Source organism: Rhinopithecus roxellana, chromosome 11, assembly GCF_007565055.1.
Source record: "Rhinopithecus roxellana isolate Shanxi Qingling chromosome 11, ASM756505v1, whole genome shotgun sequence".
NCBI classification, from domain to species: Eukaryota; Metazoa; Chordata; class Mammalia; order Primates; family Cercopithecidae; genus Rhinopithecus; species Rhinopithecus roxellana.
Window position 1 is genome coordinate 125,854,090 of NC_044559.1, and position 20,615 is coordinate 125,874,704.

Genomic DNA, 20,615 nt, shown 5'->3' on the forward strand with positions numbered 1-20,615 from the left:
GCAGGTGGATCACGAGGTCAAGAGATCGAGACTATCTTGGCCAACATGGTGAAACCCTGTCTCTACTAAAAATACAAAATTAGCCGGGCATGGTGGCAGGTGCCTATAGTCCCAGCTACTCGGGAGGCTGAGGCAGGAGAATCACTTGAACATGGGAGGCAGAGGTTACAGCGAGCTGAGATGGCACCACTGCCCTCCAGCCTGGCGACAGAGTGAGACTGTGTCTCAAAAAAGAAAAAAAAAGCAAGCCCCTGTGAGCTTTAGGGGAACTTCAAGTAGTCTCTAACACACATGGAATTGGAGTCTGTAAAAGGAAAGTGGGAAAAGAACAGAAAACATTATTTTGAGAATGATGAAAAAATTTCCAAATGTAATGGGAACCTACTGATCATCAAACCCTGAGCACAAGAGGCATGAAGAAAACTACACCAAGCCTCATGAATCATAACCAGAATGCTCTAAATCAGTGTTAAAATGAAATCCTCAAAGCAGCCAGAGATAAAGGACATGTTTTATGGAGGAACAAAGGTAAGGGTGATAGCAGATTTCTCCTTAAGTGAGGCAACAGAGAAAATAGTAGAACATTATTTTTAGTTTTAAAAGCAAAAAAATTTAATGTAGAGTTGTATACTCCGTAAAAATAGCTATAAGAAACAGTGAAGAAATAAGGACGTTCCAGATAAACAAAGCTGAAAGATTTCCTCTCTAGCAGACCTGCACTACAAGAGGTGTTCTGATGTCTGATGGAAATCTGGATCTACCTAGGGGGATGAAGGACAGGAAATGTTGACTACTTGGGTATGTATACAAGATATTTTTCTTTATGTAAATCTGTAAAAAGGATACTGACTTTTTACAAAAATAACATCAAATGTATTGTGGGGGTTATAACATATGTTTAAAATATATGACAATCATAGCCTAAAAAGGCTATGAAAAAGAAGTTAAGTATATACTATTGGAAGATCCATGTATGTACTATTACTGAAAAGTGCACTGATTAAAGCTTTTATAAACATTGATGATCACAGAAAATATAAATGGTCTAAGACACCCTGTTTAAAGGCAGAGATTTCTGGATAAGATAAATAAAAATAAGATCCAATCATGCTGCCTATGAAGGAAACATGTTAGATTCAAAGACAAATAGATAAAAAGAATGGGAAAATCTGACAGCCCCATGAAGTAGCTTTCAGAACCAGGAATACCGGTGATGAAGATTTTTTTCATATTGATAGAGATCAGTTCATCAAGAGGATTTAACAATCCTCAACTTTAGATTAGTAACAGATTTACAAAATATTTGAGGCAAAATCTGATAGACCTGGAAGGATAAATAGATCCACAGTTATAATCAGAGGTTTTAGCATCCTTTTAATAATTGATAAAACAGGAAATGGAAAAGGAGCAAAGGTATAATAGACTTAACCTTAAATAACTTAATTGACGTTTATAAAATATTCTTCTGCACCCTCCTCCCCACATAAAACAGTGGAATATACATTCTTTTCAAGGACAGATGAATTAATATATTAACAAAGGTAAATCACATTCTTGATTATAAAGCAAATCTTAATAAATGTAAAAGGATTGAAGTTGTATATTTTCTCCCACGATAAGGGGTTTAAGTTTAGTTAAATTGAAAATCAATAACAGAAGTATCTATAAAATCCCTAATAGTTGGAAACTGAATATGCTTCTACATAATTGATGCTTCAAAGAAGAGTTTAAAGGGGGAATTAGGAAGTGTTTTGAACTTTGGGTTAATGAAAACAGAATTTATGGGAAATTTACATATAGGAAATTTAAATATAGGAAATATAAAATACATATAATACTCATTGATTTCATTGTTTTCCATTTTGATCCTTACTCCTTTTTTCTACTTGCTTTTGGGTTTAATTTGCTTTTTTCTAGCTTTTTAAGGTGGAAGCACCTGAAATCATTGATTTGAGATCTTTCTTATGCAACACAAATAAGCATTGTGTTTGTATTATGTACGTATATATCTACCATATGTAAATGCATATATGAAGTTTCTCATACATGGGATATAATGTATTATGTGTAATATATATTAATGTGTAAATTTCACATATAGGGAATTTCATATGTGTATGTATTTATGCATATGTATATATATCTACTATAAATATGTATGAAGTTTAACTTGGATAAGAAGAAAGATCTAAATCAGTGGTCTTAGCTATTTCCACTTCGAGAATGTAGAAGACAAATCCATATAATAGTAGAAGAAAGGAAATAACAAAAAGCAAAACGGAGAACAATATAATCTGTAAAAACAGAAAAACAGTTGAGAAAATCAGTGAAACCAAAAGCTGTTTCATTGAGAAGATCGATAAAATGGATAAACTTCTAGGTGGAACAGATTATCAATATCAAAAATAAGAATGATGAATCACTGAAGATTCTATAGATACTATGAAGGAAGTGAGGAAATATTATACCTGTAAGTTATCAATTTGACGATTTTGATGAAGTTTCTTTCAGATAAACAGCTACTACCGCTTACTCCAAAACAGATAACCTTTCCACAAAGAAATACCCAGGTCCTGAGATGCTTTAGTAGTGAATTCCAGCAAATGATTAATAGTACCACTTCTACATAAACTTTTCCAGAAAATTCAAGAAGAGGGAATACTTCCTAAATCATTCTTTGAGTCCAGCATTGCCCTAATAATAAAACCAGACAAAGACATTGCAAAGAAAGAAAGCTATAGACCGGTGTCCTTCATGAATGTAAATTTGAAAACTCTAGGGATTAGAAACCAGTGGTGTATAGCAAGGTTATTAATACCTCATGACCAAGTGTGGTTAATCCCTGGCAGGCTTTTTCAACATTTGGAAAGCAGTCAGTGTAATTCCCTGTGTCTAGGCCAACTTCATGGCTAGGTGACCTGTGCAGTCACACGTTGCTGCACTCTTGTAAGAAGGGATCCTGTACTTGGCTTAATGCCCTGTTGTTGCCATCTTGAAGTTCTTCACAGTTTGATCTTTGAACTTGTGATTTGTGTATGAAGTCTGATGGACACTGGACTATGTGTGCAAGTAGACAAGATACTTGAGAGGCAGTGCCCTACTAAGCTGTTGGTCACTTCTAGTATGACTTGGGAGTGTTCTGGAATTGTGTGTGGGTGGCCAAGGCTATGATCTTTGTCTGCATTGGTTGCAGCAACAGTAAACTCACGAACAGTTGCACCCTGGAGAGGACTCACAGTGTGAGACTGGCTTGCTGTGTCTCCTCTAAGCCTGTCCGTCTGACATTCTTAGGAAATACTAATTTTCTGGGCTAAATACTGGGACAGCAGCCTCCAACTTTCAGGCAGTCATCATTGTCAGTAAAGTATTAGAATATAAAAGCATACTTGTGCACATTGTATTAAGGCACACTAGGCAGTTACTAGAATTCTTTGGAGTGTAGCTTCTCTGGTCTTAAGAACTGCTGCAACATTGCAAAGCAAATATCCACAGGCTTAGAAACAGGAATTTCATTTGATAGGAGAGAACATGATTTTCATATAAAGTTTTGGATGAATCAAGTATTAACAAAGAAGTCAATTTTTTTTTTTATTATTATACTTTTAAGTTCTAGGGTACATGTGCATAACGTGCAGGTTTGTTACATATGTATACTTGTGCCATGTTGGTGTGCTGCACCCATCAACTCGTCAGCACGCATCAATTCGTCATTTACATCAGGTATAACCCCCAATGCAATCCCTCCCCCCTCCCCCCTCCCCATGATAGGCTCCAGTGTGTGATATTCCCCTTCCCGAGTCCAAGTGATGTCATTGTTCAGTTTCCACCTATGAATGAGAACATGCGGTGTTTGGTTTTCTGTTCTTGTGATAGTTTGCTGAGAATGAGGGTTTCCAGCTGCATCCATGTCCCTACAAAGGACACAAACTCATCCTTTTTTATGGCTGCATAGTATTCCATGGTATATATGTGCCACATTTTCTTAATCCAGTCTGTCACTGATGGACATTTGGGTTGATTCCAAGTCTTTGCTGTTGTGAATAGTGCCACAATAAACATACGTGTGCATGTGTCTTTATAGCAGCAAGATTTATGATCCTTTGGGTATATACCCAGGAATGGGATGGCTGGGTCATATGGTACATCTAGTTCTAGATCCTTGAGGAATTGCCATACTGTTTTCCATAATGGTTGAACTAGTTTACAATCCCACCAACAGTGTAAAAGTGTTCCTATTTCTCCACATCCTCTCCAGCACCTGTTGTTTCCTGACTTTTTAATGATTGCCATTCTAACTGGTGTGAGATGGTATCTCATTGTGGTTTTGATTTGCATTTCTCTGATGGCCAGTGATGATGAGCATTTTTTCATGTGTCTGTTGGCTGTATGAATGTCTTCTTTTGAGAAATGTCTGTTCATATCCTTTGCCCACTTTTTGATGGGGTTGTTTGTTTTTTTCTTGTAAATTTGTTTGAGTTCTTTGTAGGTTCTGGATATTAGCCCTTTGTCAGATGAATAGATGGCAAAAATTTTCTCCCATTCTGTAGGTTGCCTGTTCACTCTGATGGTAGTTTCTTTTGCTCTGCAGAAGCTCTTTAGTTTAATTAGATCCCATTTGTCAATTTTGGCTTTTGCTGCCGTTGCTTTTGGTGTTTTAGACATGAAGTCCTTGCCCATGCCTATGTCCTGAATGGTACTACCTAGGTTTTCTTCTAGGGTTTTTATGGTATTAGGCCTAACATTTAAGTCTCTAATCCATCTTGAATTAATTTTCATATAAGGAGTAAGGAAAGGATCCAGTTTCAGCTTTCTACTTATGGCTAGCCAATTTTCCCAGCACCATTTATTAAATAGGGAATCCTTTCCCCATTTCTTGTTTCTCTCAGGTTTGTTAAAGATCAGATGGCTGTAGATGTGTGGTATTATTTCTGAGGAGTCTGTTCTGTTCCATTGGTCTATATCTCTGTTTTGGTACCAGTACCATGCTGTTTTGGTTACTGTAGCCTTGTAGTATAGTTTGAAGTCAGGTAGCATGATGCCTCCAGCTTTATTCTTTTGACTTAGGATTGTCTTGGCAATGCGGGCTCTTTTTGGTTCCATATGAACTTTAAAGCAGTTTTTTCCAATTCTGTGAAGAAACTCATTGGTAGCTTGATGGGGATGGCATTGAATCTATAAATAACCTTGGGCAGTATGGCCATTTTCATGATACTGATTCTTCCTATCCATGAGCATGGTATGTTCTTCCATTTGTTTGTGTCCTCTTTTATTTCACTGAGCAGTGGTTTGTAGTTCCCCTTGAAGAGGTTCTTTACATCCCTTGTAAGTTGGATTCCTAGGTATTTTATTCTCTTTGAAGCAATTGTGAATGGAAGTTCATTCATGATTTGGCTCTCTGTTTGTCTGTTACTGGTGTATAAGGATGCTTGTGATTTTTGCACATTAATTTTGTATCCTGAGACTTTGCTGAAGTTGCTTATCAGTTTAAGGAGATTTTGGACTGAGACAATGGGGTTTTCTAAATATACAATCATGTCATCTGCAAACAGAGACAATTTGACTTCTTCTTTTCCTAACTGGATACCCTTGATTTCTTTCTCTTGCCTGATTGCCCTAGCCAGAACTTCCAACACTATGTTGAAAAGGAGTGGTGAGAGAGGGCATCCCTGTCTTTTGCCAGATTTCAAAGGGAATTTTTCCAGTTTTTGCCCATTCAGTATGATATTGGCTGTGGGTTTGTCATAAATAGCTCTTATTATTTTGAGGTACCTTCCATCAGTACGGAATTTATTGAGCGTTTTTAGCATGAAGGGGTGTTGAATTTTGTCAAAAGCCTTTTCTGCATCTGTTGAGATAGTCATGTGGTTCTTGTCTTTGGTTCTGTTTATATGCTGGATTACATTTATTGATTTGCGAATGTTGAACCAGCCTTGCATCCCAGGGATGAAGCCCACTTGATCGTGGTGGATAAGCTTTTTGATGTACTGCTGAATCCGGTTTGCCAGTATTTTATTGAGGATTTTTGCATCTATGTTCATCAGGGATATTGGTCTAAAATTCTCTTTTTTTGTTGTGTCTCTGCCAGGCTTTGGTATCAGCATGATGTTGGCCTCATAAAATGAGTTAGGGAGGATTCCCTCTTTTTCTATTGATTGGAATAGTTTCAGAAGGAATGGTACCAGCCCCTCCTTGTACCTCTGGTAGAATTCAGCTGTGAATCCGTCTGGTCCTGGACTTTTTTTGCTTGGTAGGCTATTAATTGTTGCCTCAATTTCAGAACCTGCTATTGGTCTATTCAGGGATTCAACTTCTTCCTGGTTTAGTCTTGGAAGAGTGTAAGTATCCAGGAAATTATCCATTTCTTCTAGATTTTCTAGTTGATTTGCGTAGAGGTGTTTATAGTATTCTCTGATGGTAGTTTGTATTTCTGTGGGGTTGGTGGTGATATCCCCTTTATCATTTTTTATTGTGTCTATTTGATTCTTCTCTCTTTTCTTCTTTATTAGTCTTGCTAGCGGTCTGTCAATTTTGTTGACCTTTTCAAAAAACCAACTCCTGGATTCATTGATTTTTTGGAGGGTTTTTTGTGTCTCTATCTCCTTCAGTTCTGCTCTGATCTTAGTTATTTCTTGCCTTCTGCTAGCTTTTGAATGTATTTGCTCTTGCTTCTCCAGTTCTTTTAATTGTGATGTTAGTGTGTCAATTTTAGATCTTTCCAGCTTTCTCTTGTGGGCATTTAGTGCTATAAAGTTCCCTCTAAATTTCACACTGCTTTAAATGTGTCCCAGAGATTCTGGAATGTTTTATCTTTGTTCTTATTGGTTTCAAAGAACATCTTTATTTCTGCCTTCATTTCGTTATGTACCCAGTAGTCATTCAGGAGCAGGTTATTCATTTTCCATGTAGTTGAGCAGTTTTGATTGAGTTTCTTAGTCCTGAGTTCTAGTTTGATTGCACTGTGGTCTGAGAGACAGTTTGTTATAATTTCTGTTCTTTTACATTTGTTGAGGAGTGCTTTACTTCCAATTACGTGGTCAATTTTGGAATAAGTGTGATGTGGTACTGAGAAGAATGTATATCTGTTGAGTTGGGGTGGAGAGTTCTGTAGATGTCTATTAGGTCTGCTTGCTGCAGAGATGAGTTCAATTCCTGGATATCCTTGTTAACTTTCTGTCTCGTTGATCTGTTTAATGTTGACAGTGGGGTGTTGAAGTCTCCCATTATTATTGTATGGGATTCTAAGTATCTTTGTAAGTCTCTAAGGACTTGCTTTATGAATCTGGTGCTCCTGTATTGGGTGCATATATATTTAGGATAGTTTGCTCTTCCTGTTGAATTGATCCCTTTACCATTATGTAATGGCCTTCTTTGTCTCTTTTGATCTTTGATGGTTTAAAGTCTATTTTCTCAGAGACTAGTATTGCAATGCCTGCTTTTTTTTGTTCTCCATTTGCTTGATAGATCTTCCTCCATCCCTTTATTTTGAGCCTATGTGTGTCTCTGCATGTGAGATGGGTCTCCTGAATACAGCAGACTGATGGGTCTTGACTCTTTATCCAGTTTGCCAGTCTGTGTCTTTTAATTGGAGCATTTAGTCCATTAACATTTAAGGTTAATATTGTTATGTGTGAAGTTGATCCTGCCATTATGATATTAACTGGTTATTTTGCTCGTTAGTTGATGCAGTTTCTTCCTAGCCTTGATGGTCTTTACATTTTGGCATGTTTTTGCAATGGCTGGTACTGGTTGTTCCTTTCCATGTTTAGTGCTTCCTTCAGAGTCTTTTGTAAGGCAGGCCTGGTGGTGACAAAATCTCTAAACATTTGCTTCTCTGTAAAGGATTTTATTTCTCCTTCACTTATGAAACTTAGTTTGGCTGGATATGAAATTCTGGGTTGAAAATTCTTTTCTTTAAGAATGTTGAATATCGGCCCCCTCTCTCTTCTGGCTTGTGGAGTGTCTTCCGAGAGATCTGCTGTTAGTCTGATGGGCTTCCCTTTGTGGGTAACCCGACCTTTCTCTCTGGCTGCCCTTAAGATTTTTTCCTTCATTTCAACTTTGGTGAATCTGGCAATTATGTGTCTTGGAGTTGCTCTTCTCAAGGAATATCTTTATGGCATTCTCTGTATTTCCTGAATTTGAATGTTGGCCTGCCCTACTAGGTTGGGGAAGTTCTCCTGGATGATATCCTGAAGAGTGTTTTTCAACTTGGTTCCATTTTACCCCTCACTTTCAGGCACCCCAATCACACGTAGATTTGGTCTTTTTACATAATCCCATACTTCTTGCAGGCTTTGTTGATTTCTTTTTCTTCTTTTTTCTTTTGGTTTCTCCTCTCGCTTCATTTCATTCATTTGATCCTCAATCGCTGATACTTTTTCTTCCAGTTGATCGTGTCGGTTACTGAAGCTTGTGCGTTTGTCACGTATTTCTCGTGTAATGGTTTTCATCTCTGTCATTTCGTTTATGACCTTCTCTGCATTAATTATTCTAGCTATCAATTCTTCCACTCTTTTTTCAAGATTTTTAGTTTCTTTGCGCTGGGTACTTAATTCCTCCTTTAGCTCTGAGAAGTTTGATGGACTGAAGCCTTCTTCTCTTATCTCGTCAAAGTCATTGTCCGTCCAGCTTTGATCCGTTGCTGGTGATGAGCTGCACTCCTTTTGCAGGGGGAGATGCGCTCTTATTTTTTGACTGTGCAGCTTTTCTGCCCTGCTTTTTCCCCATCTTTGTGGTTTTATCTGCCTCTGGTCTTTGATGATGGTGACGTACTGATGGGGTTTGATGTAGGTGTCCTTCCTGTTTGATAGTTTTCCTTCTATCAGTCAAGACCGTCAGCTGTAGGTCTGTTGGAGATTGCTTGAGATCCACTCCAGACCCTGTTTGCCTGAGTATCAGCAGCAGAGGCTGCAGAAGATAGAATATTGCTGAACAGCGAGTGTACCTGTCTGATTCTTACTTTGGAAGCTTCCTCTCAGGGGTATACTCCACCCTGTGAGGTGTGGGGTGTCAGACTGCCCCTAGTGGGGGATGTCTCCCAGTTAGGCTACTCAGGGGTGAGGGACCCACTTGAGCCGGCAGTCTGTCCCTTCTCAGATCTCAGCCTCCGTGTTGGGAGATCCACTGCTCTCTTCAAAGCTGTCAGACAGAGTCCTTTGTGTCTGCAGAGGTTTCTGCTGCTTTTTGTTGTTGTTGTTGTTGTTGTTTAGCTGTGCCCTGTCCCCAGAGGTGGAGTCTACAGACACAGGCAGGCTTCCTTGAGCTGCTGTGAGCTCCACCCAGTTCGAGCTTCCCAGCGTCTTTGTTTACCTACCTAAGCCTCAGCAATGGCGGGCACCCCTCCCCCAGCCTCGCTGCTGCCTTGCGGTTAGATCGCAGACTGCTGTGCTAGCAATGAGGGAGGCTCCATGGGCGTGGGACCATCCCGGCCAGGTGTGGGATATAATCTCCTGGTGTGCCCGTTTGCTTAAAGCACAGTATTGGAGTGGGAGTTACCCGATTTTCCAGGTGTTGTGTGTCTCAGTTCCCCTGGCTAGGAAAAGGGATTCCCTTCCCCCTTGCGCTTCCCAGGTGAGGCGATGCCTCGCCCTGCTTCAGCTCTCGCTGGTGGGGCTGCAGTGGCTGACCAGCACCGATTGTCCGGCACTCCCTACTGAGATGAACCCAGTACCTCAGTTGAAAATGCAGAAATCACCGGTCTTCTGTGTCACTTGCGCTGGGAGTTGGAGACTAGAGCTGTTCCTATTTGGCCATCTTGCTCAATATAGAAGTCAATTTTAAAAATAGTTTTTTTTTTTGCATTTGAAAATACAGCAATAAACTGCATAAACAGCTGTTTCCAATTATATGCAAATCATGAAGCCATTTTTGGTTTCTTGTACAAGATGTAGGAAATGTCAGAGGAAACATTAAAATGCCGTTGTATAAATTTATATGTAAAATAGAATTCAGCTTTGTGCAACACTAATATTGACGAAGAATTAATTTCAGAGAACTGCTACTCCAGTCTTTGTCTATATATACCAAAACTTGTATTTTTTTAACTTTTATTTTGCAATAATGTATCAGAAATCAGAAATTTAGCCCATATTGTCACAGCGTATAAAGAACCAACAGGTTCCTAATGATTGCATCAGCTGAAAAATCAACCTTCTCAAAATTAAAAACTAGCAAATATTACTTATCTTGCATTTGCCATGTACTTCAATTATATATTGAAAATGAAGTTGCTAAAAATATAAATTTTGATGACTTAATAAATGAATTTGCCAAGAGTGCCAGAAAATCTTACCATCAAGATACCATATTAACAAAGTATTAGTAATTATTATATCATTTAAAGTTATTATAACAAAACTTTTTTGTTATTTGCAAATTTATGTTATATATATATTACTATTATACCTATTACATTTTACAAGTAATAAAATATATTAAAATTTGCAAATTTATGTTATATATATTACTATTATACCTATTACATTTTACACGTAATAAAATATATTAAAAGAAAAACATAATTTATTTTACCTTTTACTATACTTCTTTTTATACATTTTTAGTAACTGACCTCACATTTTTATTTTGCACTGGCCCCATCAATTTTGTAGTCATCTCTGCCCTGTATTAAAAAGAAAAAAAATAAAAAAAAGTCAAACCCATATGACCATTTTAGTATATGCAGAGAAAGCATTTGACAAAATGTAATATCTATTTCTGATTAAAACTCTCAAATGAAGAATAGAAGATAACTTTCTTTAATCTGATAAAAGTCATCTATAGACAGTGTACAATTGACATTGTATATAATTGTGAAAAATGGAATGATTTCTTTCCAATATGAGGAACATGACAAGGATGTCCACTCATACTTGATAGTGTAATACATACTACCTAGTATAACCAGGGAAGAAAAAGAAAGGAGACTAGAGTGGAAAAGAAGTAGAAATGCCTTTATTCACAAAAGACACGGTTATTTATGTAGGAAATCTAATGGAATCTCCCAAGATATGGGAAAAAGAATGACTAGAATTATTAAGTGTAGCTAGGTGGCAGGAGAAAAATATGTAAAAATGAATTTTACTTCTATATATTAGCAATGATCAATTGGAAATTGAAATTTTTGAAAGTTCTATTTGCAATAGTATCAAAAATATATTTTTTTATAGTTATGTCTGGCAAAAGATGTGAAAGACCACACTGGAAACAATCCACTGCAGAGAGAAATTGAAGACCTAAACAAGTGGAACTCCCTGCTTATGTCAGAAAGCTCAATATTACTGACATGTTTTGTTGTTTACATGACTTACAGATTTAAAATAATATAATTCCATGTAGTAATTAGCAGAATTTCTTGTAGTAATTGAGTATGCAATTCTAAACTTTATGTAGAAATACACAGGAACTAGAATAACTAAAACTTTCAAAAATAAAAGCTGAGTTGTATGGATAAGATTACCTAATTTCAAGACTCAACGTAAAAGTTTGCTGAGACTTTGTCTTGTTGTCCAGACTACATTTTCTTCAATTTTAACATCTAGTAGTTTTATTAAGATATGTTTTGGAGAAAACTGTTGCTGAACAGTTTTCGCAGGTTTGTGATGGTTCCTTTGCATATGTGGATCAGGTCTTTTATTTTTGGACAGTTTTCTTAGATTATACTTTTTAATATTGGATATTTTCTGTTGTTTTCTTTTTTCTTCTTTAAGGACTGCAATAACATATATACTATATTATAATTTTATTTATTTATTTAATTGTAGACCATCTTTATCCAGAACTTTTTTCTGATCCCATTTTCTTTTTTCTTACTCTTTTAAAATTATTGCTGCTGCTTTTTTTTCTTGTTTCATTCTCCTTTACAATGCTGTTCATTCAAGTTTCAGTCAAGTGTAGCTTCCCCTTTGGCTCTGTATTAGTTTACTCAGGCTGCTGTAACAAAATTCAACAGACTGGGTAGCTTAAATAAATTTTCTCACAATTGTGGAGGCTGGAGGTCTGAAGTCAAGGTGCCAGCAGGGTTGGTTTCTGGTGAGGTCTCACTCCTTGGCTAGATGACATTTTCTTCTGGTGTCCTCACACAGCCTTTTCTCTGTGCAAATGACCAGTGATTGGGGGTGGCGGGTGGGGGGAGAAAGAGAGCTCATGCATGTGCTTTCCAGTCTCCTCCTCTTCTTATAAGGACACCAATGACATTGTATTAGTTTCTTACCCGTATGCCCTCATTTAACCTTAGTTAAAACTATCTCCTTAAAGTCCCCATCTTCAAATACAGTCACACTAGAGGTTGAGGTTTTAACATACACATTTGGGGGGGGGGGGCACAGTTTAGTCCATAACAGATTCCTTATTAAAGAATGTCTTTAATAAGACTTGAATTACAGTCTTATTTTCTGTGGTTACTGTGTCCTCTTTACAACTTCATTCCTGAGTTTGATTACCCTTTGCCTCTTTAGTTTGCATACAATTCAAGCCTCTTCTCTTGGATTTCCCAGTAGCCTGAGCTTTAATTTGCGTGAACTCAGACATCTTCTAAGTATTTTCCCACTCATAGTGAAACTTTCCCTTTCTGGGAGTAGTTTTGTGTTTCATCCTCTCTGGACTGTTTGTCTCCTCTATTCCATGTGATCACCACAGTCTCTGGCTGACTCTCTTTGTAGGCATGGGCTGTCACTTTTTACTGTATTTGAATATCTATTGCTTAGTAGTATTTGAAATTAGTAACATTCTCCATCTCCTAGTTATGCTAAAGTCACGGAATGTTATAGATAATATTATTTGCTCCACTTATGCTGACTTTTATAATTCTTGGGGGGATGCACAGGGAAATGCAGATGTAAGCAGTTGCTATTATTCTTCTTACATTAGAAACCAAATGTGTGCATTCAAATAGTTAAATTCCTCTCTGTTTTGTCACTAGCCTAGGCCTTTTGTTCTGGGTTTTGTTTTTTGTTTTTTCACCCCAAACCCATGAAATACAAAAAATATGCACTTGCAATTATGTTCATCTTTGGAAATTGGCCAAAAAACCAGAGTTAGCTACAACATGGGGCATTTGTATAGAGATTTTATTCCCTGAGAAATGTTTTAGAATTTATATAAGATTAATTTTGCTTGTTTCTAGAAGTCTGGACAGCTGATCACCTGAAAGAGAGGAGCCAAGAAAACCAATCTAAACATTTGTGGGAAGTTGTATTCATCAATAATGAAATGCTGACTAAGGAACAAGGTGATGTAATAGGAATACCATTTAACATGGACGTAAGCTCTTTTCCTTCTGGAAAACTGCTCTGTCAGTATGACTCATGTGAAATGAGTTTCAACACTGTTTCAGAATTGGTTATCAGTAAGATAAACTATTTAGGAAAAAAGTCTGATGAATTTAATGCCTGTGGGAAATTGTTACTCAATATTAAGCATGGTGAAACTCATACTCGAGAGAAAAATGAAGTTTTGAAAAATAGGAACACTCTGAGTCATCATGAGGACGCTTTGCGGCATGAGAAGATTCAAACTTTAGAGCACAATTTTGAATACAGTATATGTCAGGAAACCCTCCTTGAAAAGGCAGTATTTAATACACAGAAGAGAGAGAATGCAGAAGATAATAACTGTGAATATAATGAATTTGAGAGAACTTTCTGTGATAGTTCATCCCTCTTGTTCCATCAGATACCTTCGTCAAAGGACAATCACTATGAATTTAGTGATTGTGAGAGGTTCTTATGTGTTAAGTCCACCCTTTCTAAACATCACGGGGTACCTATGGAACACAATGATTGTGGAGAAAGTGGGAATAATTTCAGGAGGAAATTGTGTCTGTCGCAGCTTCAGAAAGGTGATAAAGGAGAGAAACACATTGAATGTAATGAATGTGGGAAAGTTTTCTGGGAGAGGTCACATCTCACTCGACATCAGAGGGTGCACACAGGAGAGAAACCCTTTCAATGTAATGAATGTGGAAAAGCTTTCTGGGATAAGTCAAACCTCACTAAACATCAGAGATCACACACAGGGGAGAAACCTTTTGAATGCAATGAATGTGGGAAAGCCTTTAGCCATAAGTCAGCTCTCACATTACACCAGAGAACACATACAGGGGAGAAACCCTATCAGTGTAACGCATGTGGGAAAACTTTTTGCCAGAAATCTGACCTCACTAAACATCAGAGAACACACACAGGGCTGAAACCCTATGAATGTTACAAATGTGGAAAATTCTTCCGTGTGACTTCGCACCTTAAAGTACACCAGAGAACTCACACAGGTGAGAAACCTTTTGAATGTCTTGAGTGTGGGAAATCCTTTTGTGAAAAGTCAAATCTTACACAGCATCAGAGAACTCACATAGGAGATAAATCTTATGAATGTAATGCATGTGGGAAAACTTTCTACCACAAGTCATTACTCACTAGGCATCAGATAATTCATACAGGGTGGAAACCTTATGAATGTTATGAATGTGGGAAAACCTTCTGCTTGAAGTCAGACCTAACAATACATCAGAGAACACACACAGGTGAGAAACCCTTTGCATGTCCTGAATGTGGGAAATTCTTTAGCCATAAGTCAACCCTCTCTCAACATTATAGAACACACACAGGGGAGAAACCCTATGAATGTCATGAATGTGGAAAAATCTTTTACAATAAATCATACCTAACTAAACATAATAGAACACATACAGGGGAGAAACCCTATGAGTGTAATGAATGTGGAAAAACCTTCTACCAGAAGTCACAACTCACTCAGCATCAGATAATTCACATAGGGGAGAAACCCTATAAATGTAATGAGTGTGGAAAAGCTTTTTGCCATAAGTCAGCTCTCATTGTACATCAGAGAACCCATGCACAAGAAAAGCCCTATAAATGTAACGAATGTGGCAAATCTTTCTGTGTGAAGTCAGGACTTACTTTTCATGAGAGAAAGCACACAGGGGAGAAACCCTATGAATGCAATGAATGTGGGAAATCCTTCAGTCACAAATCATCACTCACAGTACATCACAGGGCTCACACAGGAGAGAAATCTTGTCAATGTAATGAATGTGGAAAAATCTTTTACCGTAAATCAGAACTTGCTAAACATCAGAGATCACATACAGGGGAAAAGCCCTATGAATGTAACACATGCAGGAAGACTTTCTCTCAAAAGTCAAATCTCATTGTACATCAGAGAAGACACATAGGAGAAAAACCTTATGAATGAAATGGATATTGGAAATTTCCAGCCACAGGTCAGCCTCCATAATGCCTCAGATGATTTACACTGTGGAGAAAGCCCTGCTGACATCCTGAATGTTCAGTAACTATCCACAAACTCACCTTATGTTACTCTGAAGTGACAGTAGGGGATAAACCCATAGAGTACAACAATTATAGGACAGCTTTTGTTAGGAAGTGATATTCTATTTAATATCAGATGGTTAATACGGGCATAAAACCTTACAGATTTTTTTGAATTTGTGAAAGTTTTTGGCAAAAATACAAATAAGATTATGTTAGAATTTACACTGAGGAGAAAATTGTCAATTTAAGAAATTTAAAGTGAAAATTTTGCATAGAAATAAAATATGACAAGTTATGTTTTCAGTTTGATACAATAATAGTTTTTAGGGTGCCTAATAATAATTTATAGATGTATATTGTGAAATATAAAGCTTTAAGAATTAAAAAAAAAAAGTAATAATTAAAATAACCTCACAAGAAGTTGTAATGAGTACAGAGAATTCCCATGTACACTTCACCAAGCCTCCCCTAAGGATAATATATAATTATAATATATGGTCAAGTCCAAGAAGTCGATGTTACCTTGCTAGTAGATACAGACTTACTCAGATTTTACTATGGTTTGCGTGCACTCTGTGCGTGTGTTTATATCAAACTTTTACCACTTTTACATTTGAGTAACCGTCAGCACAATTAGTTTACAGAACTGAAAAGGAATCTGAGATCTGTATAGTATCAGGATTACAAAGGAATCAGGATTTAGCCTCAAGTAGTTCCCTTGTATTAATAATCACATGCTTTCTGCAACCCTATCCCTGGCATCCACTTTATTATGAAGCTTTTTTTAAAGCATAAATTGATTAATATCAATTTATTAATGGGCAGTTAATGGGCAATAGCATTAAGCACATCTGCGAGTTATCCCTGAAGTTCATAGGACTTACAAATGTATAAGTGGTATGTGATATAAATCGTGTGTTTTATATGCATAACGGAATTTAACGTAATTGTGAATAGGAAGTAGGTATCCTAGTTTAGTAGTGGTTATATCATCAGGCCCATCCCAGATGTTTGTCATGTCCTGAAACAATTTGAGACCCACAGAGCTAATGTTTATCCATTTAAGAGGAAAAATCAAAATAACAACTTATCTAAAAAAAAAAAATCTGTCCTGTGCATGTGAATATCTAGGCTTGCCTCCATGTTACTCCCTTTCTCTTCCTACCAGTGACTCATCCCATGCCATGAAGTGCTTAGGGTACATATGTGAACACTCCAGCCTTCAGCATAAGTGGTAGTCCAAATTTTCTTTAAGCGGCTGCTCTTCAAGACAGGCCCCTGGAAAGAGGCCCACACATATAGCCCAGTTGCTGCCCAGGGCGGTTGAACTGTCATTTCAAGGCTCATTGTACCCAGACAGGGATCTGAAACCTCAGAGACTTTTGCGAATATGAAGAGGAGGGTTGAGGCTGGAGCAGAGCCAGAATCAAGCTGGCATGGGGCTGTTATTGACAGTGTGAAGATTGTACATTATATTACATTATCAGATCATACAAATAATCTAAGATTATACAGTCTGGTGATCCTAGATTACACAAGTAATCTAAGCTTCCACTTTAGGAAACTAGCAAAAGAAGAGCAAATTAAATCCAAAGTAACCTGGAAAAAAATTAAAGTAAAAATCATAGAAATTGAAAAGAGAAAATCGATAAAACCCAAAGCTGGTTCTTTGAAAAGGTCAGTAAAACTGATAAACGTCTAGCTAGCTTAAGAAAAAACAGAAGACAAATATTGCTAGTACCAAAAATGAAAGAAGCCAAGCCATCACAGCTGATCCTATGGTCACCAAAAGGATTAGAAAGAAATATGGACAACTCTGTCCATAAATTTGATAACTTAGCTAAAATGGACGAATTCCTTGCAAGATGCATTCTCTCAAAGCTCACACAAGGTAGACCTCAGTAGGCATATATATCTATTAAATAAATCAAAGCAGTAATTAATAACCTTTCAAGGCCGGGTGCGGTGGCTCATGCCTGTAATCCCAGCACTTTGGGAGGCAGAGGCAGGCGGATCATGAGGTCAGGAGTTCGAGACCAGCCTGGTCAACATAGTGAAACCCCGTCTCTACTAAAAGGACAAAAAATTAGCTGGGCGTGGTGGCACGCGTGTGTAGTCCAAGCTACTCAGGAGGCTGAGGCAGAAGAATCACTTGAACCCAGGAGGTGGAGGTTGCAGTGAGCCGAGATTGTGCTACTGTACTCCAGCCTGGGTGACAGAGTGAGACTCCATCTCAAAAAATAATAAAGCCTTCCAAAACAAAGTGCCAGGACCAGATGGGTTCACTGATGTGCATTTTTTGAGATACTTAGGGTAGAAATGATACCAAGTCTCTACCGTGTCTTTCAGAAAATAAAAGCAGAGATAACACTCCCAACTCATTTTGTGAGGCTAGTATTACCCTAATACCACAACCAGGCAAAGATATTACAAGAAAGGAAAACTACAGATCAATATTTCCAGTGAACACAGATACAGAAATCCTTAAAATGTTAGCAAATCAGGAATGCAAGACTTGTTCAACATTTGATATTCAGTGTAATCCATTGCATGCATTAGCAGCTCAAAGATGAAATATGATCATATCAGTAGGTGCAGAAAAAGCATTTGACAAAATCCAATATCCATTCGTGGTAAAACCTCAACACAGAAGGAATACAGGAGAACTTACTCAAGTTGGTAAAGAACTGCTACAAAAAACCCTACAGCTAACATCATCCTTGAGGTTTCCAACTAGATGCTTTCCTACTAAGATCAGGAACATGGCAAGGAACACTACTTTTCAGCATCGTACTCGAAGTGCTATCTAATGCAGTGATAAAAAAAAATGCACATAGATTTGGAAGGATGAAATACAACTGTCTTTGTTCACAAATAACATGATTGTCTTTGTAGAGAATTCTAAATAAACAACAAAATCCCTGCTGACATTAATAAGCAATTATAGCAAGGTTGCAGGATATAATCCTCAGGCAGATGATAAGGAATTAGACATCAAGTCACTAAAAGACCTGGAGGAACCCTAAATGCTTATTAAGTGAAAACCAATCTTTAAAGGCTTTCTATTTTTTTATTGCAATTATATGATATTCTGGGAGAGGCAAAACTATCGAGCCAGTGAAAGGACCAGTGGTTGCTGAGAGTTGAGGGGAAAGGAGGGATGGCAGGCAGAGAGGTGATTTTTAGGGCAGTGAAAGTATTCTCTAGGGTAATGTAATTTGTCGAAACGCAGAGAATGGAAAACTGAACGGAAAATGCAGAGTAAACCCTAATGTCAACTCTGGACTTCAGTTAATAATAATGTATCACTATTGGCTCATTAATTGTAACCAATGAACCATAATGATGAAAGATGTTAATAATTGGGGAGCCTGTGGACGATCGGAGGGGTGAAGGGTTATATGAGGATTTGCTGTACTTTTTGCTCAATTTTTCTGTAACCCTAAAGCTACTCTAAAAAATGAAGTGTATTAAGTAAATAAATAAGTAAATAACCAACCCCGAGGAACATCTTGTTTCTGTACTTGTTAGTCGTATGTTTTTGACTGAACCTGTAAATCACCATTAGTGAACATTTGAATTGCTTTTATACATCCTTAATATATTTTAAATTATGGTAATGGTGACCTGAAATTAAGGACTAGTATTCTTGGTTCTCTTGATATCTGAAGCCAAAAGGGCCTCAAATGACCTAACTTTGTTTCCATCACCACTGTGCTTCCACAGGTGAAGTAACTTAGCAGACAGTCCTCCTTGTCAGGAGGGCCAGGCACAGTTCCTGCTTATTCCTAAGTAGTAAGATTTTCTTCCTTGCCAGCTCTTGGAATTATTCACCAAACTCCTCATATCCTCCCACAGCAAACAGTGGTCACTGTACTCTCTGGATAATACAGCTGCTCACCAGAACCCCTCCTTTTCCACTCTGCTCCCAGGTAGAACCTTGTGTGGCTCTGTCCGGCATGTGGTGTCCTTCTCACCTTTCTGAGAGTTCGTGTGACTGACAAACTCACTTAGATCTTATCTGTCCAGTGTCAGGTGTTCAGTATTCAACCTTTCTATAGCATCAGGGTAGGGGTCCCTCCTTCATCAGGGTGAAAAGGAAGCAGTTACAACCATTGGCATAAACAGGATGGCCCATTCAAAGCCAGGGTCGTCTAGTCCAATTTTAACTGCTGTTGGCTAACTGATAGTTTCCATATTATGGCAAAGGCTTCTTTGACAGAACCACTAGTTGCTGGCAGGTTTGCACTTGACCGGTGCTGTAATGCACTTTTCTTGGGGGGGGTGAGTGTCGCATCTCTTCCCATCCTAATATGCTCTGTGTGCAGGACAGGAGTGCTCGCCCATTGGCTATATGGCTGCATGACTTGACTTGGGCTCAGTCTGTTTGACAGGTGGTCTCTGAGGCTCCCACCTGTAAAGGTATTGACCACACAGCACACGAACTGATCAGCTCTTTAGCGCCACTTTCCAATGGTCTGGATAGAGCTCTCTGATTATCATCACGGGCTGCATGGAACATCCCTACAGACTGTCGTTTGTTATTGAACACCCCTGGGTTGTGCATGCAGATGGCCTATTGTGAGGTTTGTGGAAAGGCAGGAGACAACTGAGGGAGGTGAGTGTGGCACTCTAGTTGCCTAATGAGGCATTCAGGAAGGGTAGTACCTGCACCCCTCTCCTGTGCTGCTCCTTCACTTGCTGCTCCTTCACTTCACACATGCTTTCCTGACCCCTCAGAGTGTCAAGATGCACATGCATGGTGGCCCATGGTCTGGGTGCTGATGAGAAGAGAAAAAGGTACCAGTTCTCCCCAGATTACCAGAGGAAGTAACTCTCCTGCTCTCCCAATGCAAAACCCCTCTCCAGTGTGCCTGAGCATGGCCTGGCATTGCTGCTTGCCAACATGCTACAGGGTGAACCTTGCAATCATGGGAACTGATGGCCTGCACCTGGGCCACAGACTACACGCCCTTACCTTGAGCACAGGGAGAGTGACTGTGACATCCACTGTGCTTTGAGTGTCTGTGTCCGCTCCAAAAGTAATGTTGAGGCCGGGTTCAGTGGCTCAACAAATCCCAGCACTTTGGGAGGCCGAGCACAAATCCCAGCATTTTGGGAGGCCGAGGCAGGAGTATCACTTGAGGTCAGGATTTCAAGACCAGCCTGGCCAACATGGTGAAACCCTGTCTCTACTAAAAATACAAAAATTAGCTGGGCATGGTGGGTGCCTGTAATTCCAGCTAGTTGGGAGGCTGAGGCAGGAGAATCACTTGAATCGGGGAAGCGGATGTTGCAGTGAGCTGAGTTGTTGCCACTGCACTT

General features: G+C 38.4%; 1 protein-coding gene across 1 annotated transcript; it reads left to right on the top strand.

Annotated features, from left to right (window-relative positions):
- The first annotated feature begins 717 nt into the window (after positions 1 to 717).
- Positions 718 to 18,798, top strand: LOC115900440 (zinc finger protein 33A). The gene is made up of 2 exons (XM_030941207.1): positions 718 to 798; positions 13,124 to 18,798. The coding sequence occupies exon 2, from the start codon at positions 13,210 to 13,212 to the stop codon at positions 15,208 to 15,210; it is 2,001 nt and encodes a 666-aa protein (XP_030797067.1). The 5' UTR covers positions 718 to 798; positions 13,124 to 13,209; the 3' UTR covers positions 15,211 to 18,798.
- The last annotated feature ends 1,817 nt before the right edge of the window (positions 18,799 to 20,615 follow it).